The 10,679-nt window shown below is 34.9% G+C and overlaps 2 protein-coding genes and 1 long non-coding RNA gene across 8 annotated transcripts in view; 1 reads left to right on the top strand and 2 right to left on the bottom strand.

The window, feature by feature from the left end:
• The window catches only part of LOC132124246 (uncharacterized), a 252,992-nt gene extending 251,618 nt beyond the window's left edge, over positions 1-1,374 (bottom strand). The window contains exon 1 of the long non-coding RNA XR_009426735.1: positions 1,225-1,374. This is a non-coding gene — a long non-coding RNA (uncharacterized LOC132124246). The remainder of the gene's footprint in view (positions 1-1,224) is intronic.
• Positions 1,375-1,387: 13 nt separating this feature from the next.
• On the top strand, positions 1,388-3,047 carry LOC132124245 (protein phosphatase 1 regulatory subunit 17-like). 2 transcript variants are annotated; one of them, XR_009426734.1, is made up of 3 exons: positions 1,388-1,599; positions 2,272-2,356; positions 2,534-2,658. XR_009426734.1 is itself a non-coding variant. In XM_059535184.1 (3 exons), exons 1-3 carry the CDS (start codon positions 2,161-2,163, stop codon positions 2,826-2,828), a joined length of 390 nt encoding a protein of 129 aa, XP_059391167.1. In that variant the 5' UTR covers positions 1,844-2,160; the 3' UTR covers positions 2,829-3,047. The 2 variants fall into 2 exon arrangements, 1 of the variants encoding a protein (XP_059391167.1); XM_059535184.1 differs by lacking the exon at positions 1,388-1,599 and adding an exon at positions 2,758-3,047 and having other exon boundaries at positions 1,844-2,356; positions 2,534-2,656.
• A 941-nt stretch (positions 3,048-3,988) lies between these two features.
• LOC132124234 (dual specificity calcium/calmodulin-dependent 3',5'-cyclic nucleotide phosphodiesterase 1C-like) overlaps positions 3,989-10,679 on the bottom strand; it is a 66,798-nt gene continuing 60,107 nt past the window's right edge. The window contains exons 17-19 of one of the 5 annotated variants that reach the window (XM_059535161.1): positions 10,590-10,646; positions 8,270-8,392; positions 4,268-4,381 (exon numbers count right to left, since the gene is read on the bottom strand). In XM_059535161.1, coding sequence (XP_059391144.1) covers positions 8,304-8,392; positions 10,590-10,646 — 146 coding nt within the window. In that variant the 3' untranslated portion in view covers positions 4,268-4,381; positions 8,270-8,303. Of the gene's footprint in view, positions 4,382-7,833; positions 8,130-8,269; positions 8,393-9,979; positions 10,168-10,589; positions 10,647-10,679 lie in introns of those variants that run through there. The other 4 variants (XM_059535160.1, XM_059535163.1, XM_059535158.1 and 1 more) reach the window with 4 other exon arrangements.

The following is a 10,679-nucleotide window of genomic DNA, read 5'->3' as shown; positions in this document are numbered from 1 at the left end:
TTTGAATCGTTTTATCAGAAGTAGGCTACTTCGTTGTCACATCCTCAGAAATAATATTTTATTTCAAAATCGTTGTACTATGCCATAAACAAAGGTAAATATATCACATAATGTTCGGTATCGTTTTTTTTTTTTTTTTTTGTTAAATGCTTCATTAAAAAACAAATTGCGATAATGAGCCGTAAGAGCAGCAGCTTCTTTCCGAATTTAGGGACCATCTGTGCCTCACTGTGTCCTTATTCAGTCAGATCAGGTTTATACGTCTTCCTTTATGTTCATGGCAGACGCTCCCTTGTCAGGGGGCTGGTTGGCACATGAACGGTTAAACATACAGCGTCGTGTTTAGAGTAGAAGATGGTTCTGTGGATGAAAAAATCATCAAAACCACTTCACACACTCTCCATACACACCCATCACGGGAGGAGGAAACCATTCACATCAGAGGAAAATAGAAAAACATCAAAGACTGTCAAAAAACAAAGTCCACATTGTTTTCCATTATTATTCATTACCTCTTCAGTTTGTAATGAGCTGTGGTGAGTGTAGATGCATCGCAAACTGCAAAAATGGTTATATTAAACATTATTATTTATGATCATTTATGTTTTAATTATATGGACACACTTAAAATCAAAAACAAATGAAGTTGGGATCACTCAGTAGGAATCACTGCATCGTCTTGACACAATTTATCTTAAAGGGTTAGTTCATCCAAAAATGAAAATTATGTCATTTTATGACTCACCCTCATGTCGTTCCAAACCCGTAAGACCTCCGTTCATCTTCGGAACACAGTTTAAGATATTTTAGATTTAGTCCGAGAGCTTTCTGACCCTCCATTGAAAGTGTGTGTACGGTATACTGTCCATGTCCAGAAAGGTAAGAAAAACATCAGAGGGTCAGTTAGAATTTGTTGAAGCATCGAAAATACAATTTGGTCCAAAAACTCACTTTATTCAGCATTGTCTTCTCTTCCGGGTCTGTTGTGAGCGCGTTCACGATGCTGCTGACGTGTGTTCTTTGTTATTGGGCGAACCAGAAAACATGTCAGCAGTGTCGTACGTCAGCAGCGTTGTGAACGCGCTCACAACAGACCCAGAAGAGAAGACAATGCTGAAAAAAATTTCTTAATTTCCACAAAAACAACAAATTCTAACTAACCATTTGATGTCACATGGACTACTTTGTTTTTATTACCTTTCTGGACATGGACAGTATGCATACATTTTCAATGTAGGGACTGAGAGCTCTCCGACTAAATCTAAAATATCTTATACTGTGTTCCGAAGATGAACGGAGGTCTTACTGGTTTTGAACGACATGAGGGTGAGTTATTAATGACATAATTTTCATTTTTGAAGTACTAAACCTTCAACTTCCTCACCTCCATCATGCTTGAATCACTGCTGAAAGGTCTTTCATTAACCTCGATGACGTGCGTTCGTGGAAGCTGGGATGATTGACACATGAAAGGACCTCTGTCACCATGACAACAGGTGCTAAAGGAGACAGAATTGGGGAAGGCCCCTCCTCCTGAAGTACATAACCCCTCTCTTTGATCTGGCCTGCACCCGCTCTCCGTCTCTCTGCTGCACTGAGGTAAGGCCAAGCTCTCTTTCTTATCATTTACTTCTTTAGTTCTTTTCTGGATCTAAAGATAATTACCAAAATATTTCAGAAACTGTTAATTGTATAATAAATGACCATTATGTTTTATTGTTTATCATTATCAACATAGATAGATAGATAGATAGATAGATAGATAGATAGATAGATAGATAGATAGATAGATAGATACAAATAAATGGAAAAAAAGTAGAAAATATGTTTTTGTGTCCCAAAAGCGGGTTTTCATTGCTGTTGGTGTTATTTTTGTTAGCTGACTGAGCCTCGAAATGTACATTTTTATTTTCTCTGGCATGTAATTTCCTGGAGGAAGTACATATGTTCTTTGAAAAATGAATATTAATATGGAATCAAACACATTATGTTTTTTGTCTATCTAATACGATGCATTCAAGTATAGTGCATTGACGTGACATAATTAACCATAGTACATAAAATTAGCTAATTACATTAAATTCAGAGCCCAAACAGAAATAAAATGATCATTTTGTGAGAAGCTGTGTTTGTTTAATCAGCTTCAAACATTCAGTAAATATGCTTTCCAGTAAATATGGCAGAGCCTTTGTCATGCATATAAGTGTGTGTGTGTGTGTGTGTGTGTGTGTGTGTGTATTGAGCATGAGCTGTTATCTGATACCTGAACAGACTGCTGTGGGGAGCATCTCCACTGACTGTGTGAGGTCACTCTCAGACAAAGCTGAACACACACTCACCATGCACGAACATCTCTGTGAGTACCGCAGCCTGTTTTTCACTGCATGTCTGCATGTATTTCTGCATGCACAATGTTTTTTATGGTTTTTTAAAATAACTACCTACTGATAATAGAAGGGTCAAAATATGGGTAAACAGCATCCAGACACACAGACCAGCAGTGTGAGCCTGTTTCTGAAATGTTCTCCTGCAGATGTGAACACTGAAATGGAAAATCAGAAGCAGAGCTCCGAGGAACATCAGCAGGACAAACTGGGACAGAAGAAACCCCGCAGGAAAGACACTCCCGTACTCAACAGCCCTCCACTCATACCAGGCAAGACTTTGATTTCTCGCATTCTCACTGTCACCCTCACGCCCTCTCACGACATCTCTCGCTGTCTCTTTGTCTAAGTTCTTTGCGCTTTTCTTTCACAGGCGTGAGACTGATGAAGACAGAGGTTCAAATGATTCATCAGGAGGATGAGGAGAAGGAGATGAAGAAGTAGATGTGTTTCAAACATTTGGTTTTCATTGTAGCTAGAGTTTTTTTTTTTGTCGTCTGAGCCTTCATTTAATGTAGGTTTCGCAGAATTTTTTGCATTGTCATTAATTTCATCATTTGAGTTACATTGTATAAAGAACTTGGAATGATGCAAAGAACCTATTTTAATTACAGCATGAACATCAGGTTAGAAAAGTGTGATTTTCATTTATAAAACTCTAAACATTTTACTGACTGATGTTTTAGTGCATTTTCTAGTGCATTAGTTTATTCCTATCAGTGTTGTATAAGCGATTTTATGCATAATAGTACCCTACAATGTGATGAAACAGAGTTTAAAAGCTGGGCTGAAATATATACAAATTTTGATGACTGCAGAAAAATTTGAATTTAGTTACACATTATCCCACCGGACACAACTGTGACTGACCATAAAACAGAATTTTTCACACACTTATCCAAAAAAATAAAAAAGACTTGATTTCAAAGGGTTACTAATGACACATCAAACAATTTGGGATTAAACGGGTTAAGTATGAACAGCAGATTACGTTAACTGAGTCAATCTCAAGAAACCTTTCAAGAAAATGTCCATGTCATATTTCACCCCAAAATCTGAAGAAAATGTTACGGTAATTAAAATAAAATATTTTGTAAAATATTCATATGGTAACATTTTTTTTAGTGCCTTTATGTTTCCAAAATGGAATGTGCATATATTTGCATGGAATGTGCATCACAACTGAAAATAACAATAACAAAAAAAAAAAGATAAAAAAAGGACAATTATATGGATGTGTTTGTGTGTGTGTGTGTGTGTGTGTGTGTGTATATAATAAAAATATTTCAAATAAAAAAGAATTTATAGTTTGCACAATTAAGCATATTTTCCTCCCCAATTCTTATTATGGTTCAAAGAAAGGAAAAATAAAGTACTCATTCATCAAAGAAGTTGTATAGTGCCTTTATCTTATGTTGATATAAATGCTAAATAAAATGGCATGGGAAGCATAGTATATTTTTGTATGGGAATGCAGTTAAAAACATAAAATACTGTATCAAGGCAATGGCCATCACAAAAAAATAAATAATAATAATTATATCAAAATAAAAACGTGAATTAAAAAAAATACAAATAAATTATATATATTTTAAATAGTTTATTTATTTATTTTTCTGTATGCACTACAGTAATAAGAATCTTCTGGGAAACGGCTTAATTGTCAAAAACTGACACAATGCAAAAATCTTATTGGTCTTATAATAGACTGTACTGTCTTGCTAAATATGCTAAATATAAATGATGTATTTATTTTGATTTTGGGTTGAAATAGCATCACTCAACTCCATCATCAGTGCAGTACAGACAGAAGTGTGTGTGCTACAGGTAGGGTCACCTCCCCCGTCTCAGAGAGATGCTCTGTAGGTGTCTGGCCCTGCTACGGGGGTCTGTGGGTTTGCTGTCCTCTTTCTGTGAGCGGGAGGGCAAGTAGGAGTTGGCACAGTAACTGGGTTTCTTACTGTATCTGACCAGGTGGTATTTGCGGCGAGTCTGAGCTGCAAAAAACAGAGCAGATTCTTAACAACCATTCTATTAATACAGTAGATTTATAAAACATAAAGATCGGAAATAAAGTCTCAAACTCATCATCTGAGCCCTTTGAGTAAAGATTTATTGTTACAAAAGTGCAATTAAGAAGCATCAAAACAAGCATGATCACATGACCACACCTGCCTTATGATTAATTTTTTTTTTCTTTTTGAAATAAAAAAAGTACTGAATGGATCAACAGACATTAATGTAGAAAAAAAAATACATCTCATGACAAATTATACTTTGTATAAGTAATATAAAAAGGTTAAAGAAACAATGCGAGGGTCTCAAAATGTGTTTGACTGCAGTGATGCAGTACACTAGAAAGCCAACAGATGGCTGTAAAGCACTACATGATTTATTCCACTAGTGCACTGCTGATCAGAGCCTCCTTTCATGTTCGAGAAAAATACGTTGTACATGAGGATTAAAAAAAAAAAACCTTACTAAAAAGTAGCTTAGTTTTCACATAAACACAGAGATTTCCTGGCAAAAACATATATGTACTCAACTGAGCCGAACACGAGTTACTACAAAGCAGAAACACACTTATTAAGGCAGAATCTCACTGTGCCATATTTACTCATCAAATTCAATATTCTATAAATGTACATTTCACTTACATATTTTCACATTCTGAGCCTAAATGCGCCAAACATGAGGTCGAAAAAAGACTCAAGATTTGAGGAAAAACTATTATAGTCTGAAAACTTAGTATGGACTCATAGTTCATCCAGCAAAGAGGTTTCTTAATCAGTATTGAGTTGATTTCAATAAGTTGATACAAAACATTCTTAATTATCTGAACAAGGTTTGTTTTCAGAGGATATATTTTTAATTGATACTTTTTCTTCTTTCAATTCATGAAACTCACTATATGCTATTTGATTTCAGCATTATATATATATATATATATATATATATATATATATATATATATATATATATATATATGGATGGATAGTTTTAATAATGTTTAGATGTTTTGCTGGAGAAAATGATATTTGCAGTATGTCAAAATATATTAGTATGTGTTCTTGTAGCTCAATTGGTAGAGCATTACGCTATCAAGCTCAAGGTTGGGGGTTCGATTCTTCGGGAACACATGATAGGTAAAAATTGATTTCTTGAATGCACTGTAAGTCGCGTCTGCTAAATGCATAAATTTAATTTTAATTTAATGTCACCAACTCTGCTCTGCTAATGGAAATTTAATAGGAAAGGAGGGGCAATAAACAAAATAAATAAAACAAAATATCACTATAATATTCATCATATTTTATAATGGCACAGTATCAACCAGTCAAATGAGCTTTGCTAAGTTCAGCCTCGGAGCTGAGAAGAGCAACATGCTGACATTCACATCAGACTGAACTCTCCAGTAAAAATAAAAATTGTCTCTCACATACGAAGAAAACGTTGACATAAGCACAGGGAAAAAAAAAAAGCTCAAGATATGTGTCATGACTCAGAACAGAGTCAGAGGAGGATGACTAAACAGGAAGTTGGACACAAATATTCTATGAATGACAACAGAGAATAATTCTCAAGGATTTGTAATTAATAATATATTTAAGGCAACAATTCTTCCTTCATCTTTCTTTCTTGCTTTCTAACCAATGACTCATATGAAGCATTCATGAATGATGGCTTGCGATGACCTCCAGATAAATGAGGTACAGACATTATATTCATCTTTGGTTGAGGCAACAGAGACATTTACACTGGATTTTGCTGCCTATTTACAAAAAGACTTTTTTTATTACAGTTTCTACATTTAAAATTTATGTATGAAAAGATTTTAGATTTGTACTTTGATTTTTAGTGAGCTAAAATGTAATATCAGCACGCAGCACCTGACTGATCAAGATGCTCATGCTAAAATGTACTTTAATCTATTTCCTCATTTACCAGATTGAAAAACAAAAAATAAGATCATAATTCTCTCCAAGATTTGAGTAAGCATGATTAGTACACCTTCCTACAATTAATCTATATTGTTCATTGTTCATACCAAATTTCCCTATAAACACTTCATAAATAATATAATCTTTTATATACATTACATATAAAAATATAATCCAAGAATGTTCAAAATACAGCCTAATGTGAAAATAATTACATTTACTGCATTTTAAGATCTTGAACAGCTGATAATCTCCGCAGAGGTTTAAGAGAGAAATTGGCCCATCAGATTTGGCTCACAATAAAACAGATAATCAGATATAATTTGTTTTTTAAAAGTGGAGCTGTACCTCTGTTAATTTTAAAGAAAGAGTTCACATAAAAAATAAAGATGTGCTAAAAATGTACTCACCCTCAAGCCGTCTAAAATATAGATGAGTTTGTTTTGTCATCTGAACAGATTTGGAGAAATGTAGCATTACATCATTTGCTCACCAATGGATCCTCTGCAGTGAATGGGTGCCATCAGAATGATAATTAAATTACATTTAAAATGCTTAATGATGGACTTCCTACAGACATGGAGCTTTTTACTTCACAAGACATTCATTGAAGGACTGGATTTGTGTGGATTATTGTGATGTTTTTATCAGCTTTTTGGACTTTCATTCTGACGGCACCCATTCACTGCAGATGATTCATTGGAGAGCATGTGAGGCAATGACATTTCTCCAAATCTGTTCCAACGAAGAAAGAAAAATCATCTACATCTTAGATGGCTTGTGAGGGTACATTTTCATTTTTGGATGAATCATTCCTTTAATAAATATAGTGTTGTCCAAAAATCTGAGGCTAATTAGGTTTTTTTCCAATTTAATGCAAAAAAAAAATGCGTTAAAAATCTTTTGGATTATAATATACAAAATGTAATATATAAAATAATATATTAACAATTTGAGTGAGAATTTGAAAAATGTACATTAATATTTGCCAATTAAATATATATTTATAATTTTACATCATAACATAACATGCATTTTGGTATATTCAATCTTTTTTTTTTCAAGAAAACCCCAGATTTTCAATGTGACCTCAGACTTTTGAACCCTTGTGTATAAGCCTTCATTTTCTTTATAATTTCATTATATCTAGCTAACATAGATATATGTTGTGCAAATCACATATAACAAAATCATTTGAATAGTTGTCAAAATGTCAAAACTATTTGTGAAAAAATCTTCTATGTTCAAATTGACTTTGAATTGAAGGATTATGGGCCATTATACTAACAATCAAACCCTCAATCACATACACCATTTGATATCAAGAAGCTCCTGAAAGCATATGCACAGAAGACACACATGATGGAAACTGTACAGTATCATACACAGAAAAAAAGAACAAACACGGATGACAGCAACATCAAATTTACGACTAACAAATAAAAATAAGAGGTAAATGAACAGCAGTTCTGCAGACATTCTTTGCCCGCTGGTTGCATGAGCGCTCTGAGGGACTGAAGTTCTTTGAAGTTCTCCGCTCAACCAGGTTTGGTGCTTGAGTGGTCAGCAGATGTCACGTTGTCCCCGAGGGAAGATCATCAGCTAGGTTGGTCTCCATCGACTTGACACGTGACACATTTCATCTTCATGCGAGTGACTTTGGTGCCAACAGTTTTCAAAAGCCTCTGCGGCACCATGCATGACTTTTTACATTGCATGGATGCATGGCTTTACATCTGTTTCATGCCAAAGTCTCAGTCCTCTACGGTTTTGTGTATCTCTGAACTAAAACCTGGAGTGCATCCTTGAAGACAGAAGTGAATTACAGAAAGTATGAAAAAATAAACTCCATCAGAGACAAAAAGATCTGATTTTAAGATGTGAAATGTCCACACAAAAAAAAAGAAAAAAAAGAAAAAAGGATGAATAATAAAAGATAACCACCAGGTGACAGCATAGTACAGGATTTGGAGTGCTGTTAGTTTGCATCAGGCGGAGATGCAGCGGCTGCACTGTCTGCCAGTGAAGAAGGGGAGATCCCACAGTTACTGTGCTCGTCTTCTGAGTCTGCAGAGGAGAGCAGATATTTGGCACATTTAGAGCTCCTGTTCCACAGCTCTGACTGATGTCTGAAAGGGGAATGAGGTGCTACGACAACTGACATGCCACATGTTCAGGATCAGATGGAGGGATGAACTAAACATAAATATATAGTCTTTGTCTGTAGTTTTATACAATACAACATCTCTCACTTTCTACTGTATGCTGACTTTATCATCTCAGAAAAGGTGAAGGTGTCTTAAAGGGATACTCCGCCCTAAAATGAAATTTTCTTATTAAGCACTTAACGTTACCCCCATGTCATTCCAAACCCGTAAAAGCTCTATTTGTCTTCGGAACACAATTTAAGATATTTTGGGTGAAAACCTGGAGGCTTGAGACTGTCCCATACACTGATAAGTAAATAACAGTGTCATGGTCCATCTGCCATCAGACGTACAATCTGGGTTATATGAAGCGACGGGAACACTTTTTGTAAGCGAAGAAAACAAAAACAATGACTTTATTCAATAATTTTTTTGTCAACGGGCTCCTCTGTGTCACTCCATATCACTGTGCTGCATATACTCTTCTGTGTCCTCCGTGCCACAAGGATGCGCTGTTTTATTTCATATCAAAGCTAAATACCGTTGACAAAGGAATTATTGAATAAAATCATTGTTTTTGTTTTCTTCGCTTACAAAAAGTGTTCCCGTTGCTTCATATAACCCAGATTGCACGTCTGATGGCAGATGGAGTATTCTGATGACGACTTTTCATACTTTTTATGGACCTTGACACTTTTATTTACTTGGCAGTCTATGGGACAGTCTTAAGCCTCCAGGTTTTCATCCAAAATATCTTAAATTGTGTTCCGAAGACTAACTGAGCATTTACGGGTTTAGAACGACGTGGGGGTAAGTGATTAATGACAAATGTCATTTTGCGGTGGAGTAACCCTTTAATTTGTTTGGATGCTTCAATGAAAAATGAAAATTTGATCATCATGTCAATCCAAACCCATATGAATGTCTTTCTTTAGTGAAAAACAAGAGGCTTTGCAGAATGTCTTGGCTGTTCTTTCATACAACTAAAGTGAACTTGGATGGGGGCTGTCAAGGCTCAAAAAAATTACAAAAAAGCACCAAAGATGCATTTAGCTCAGTTTGACATTAACAACTATTAATCAAGTGTGGAAACAGTAAGGTGTGACATTAAATCTGTTGATCTCTGAAGGATCATGTGACACTGAAGACTGGATTAATGATGCTGAAAATTCTGCTTTGATCACAGATATAAATTATATTTTAAAATATATTCAAATATAAAACAGTAATAAATTATTGTAAAATTATTTCACAATATTACTGCATTTACTGATTTTTTTAACTTAATGCACAGGTAAAAACATCTCAAAGCACAGTAAAACAAAACACATTTCTATTAAAGATAAAACCTAGGATACTATTGTACATAGTGTTTAAGTCATATGGACTACTTTAATCGTGCTTTTTCTTTTTTGGACCTCCATGACTTTTTGTCTTTTTTTTCAGAGCAAGAGCCCCATTCACTACAGTATATGGGCCAAAATAAATAAATAAATAATTCCAGGACAATGCACCTGAAAGAAAATCATACAGGCTTAGAAAAACACAAGACTAAGTAAATGGATACATTTTTACATTGAAATGCAGAGGTGAAAGAAAAGCATGTCAAATCACCATGGGTTTTCCTGTCCTGATGAGAGGAAATGAACATAGCTCTCCTGCTCATAGCGCCTGATTCCCATTTTACATTAAATTCTAAATAAGTATGAGATAAGGAGTGTAAAATCATAATCTGTTTTTAAAATGTGTGCCAAAGGTGCCCGGATAATAAAAGACTTCCATTGGATTTTAGAGGAATGTACCCTTGGATGTTTTTTTTTTTTTTTGTACTGATATGACACGATATGACAAGATGATCATTCTATCTGTATAATGTGAGTGCAGTTTTATGATGCTGTAGTCACTATTGCACACAGTGTCCTATCAGGTGCAACACAATAAAACAAGTAATACAAACTTGTTACATTTCTCCCATGTTCTACATTTTTTGTTACTGCAAACTTGTTGTGTCATGCCTGGTTAGGACACAGTGCCACAAATTAGGCTGCTAGTATGCAAATTAGGATTCAGCCGCTATGTGATGTGATTCCAACAGTTAAAGGAGATGATGGTGTTACCGTCCGATCTCTTGCTTTCACTGTCGTCACTGTCAGGTGAGTTCAGTTCCTCGTTCCCTGACATTCAGATAAGACACGGATCACTAACTG

Source organism: Carassius carassius, chromosome 42 (genome assembly GCF_963082965.1).
Source record: "Carassius carassius chromosome 42, fCarCar2.1, whole genome shotgun sequence".
Lineage (NCBI taxonomy): Eukaryota > Metazoa > Chordata > Actinopteri > Cypriniformes > Cyprinidae > Carassius > Carassius carassius.
Note: the sequence above shows the minus strand (reverse complement) of the source record. Positions and strands in the feature narration are given on the sequence as shown.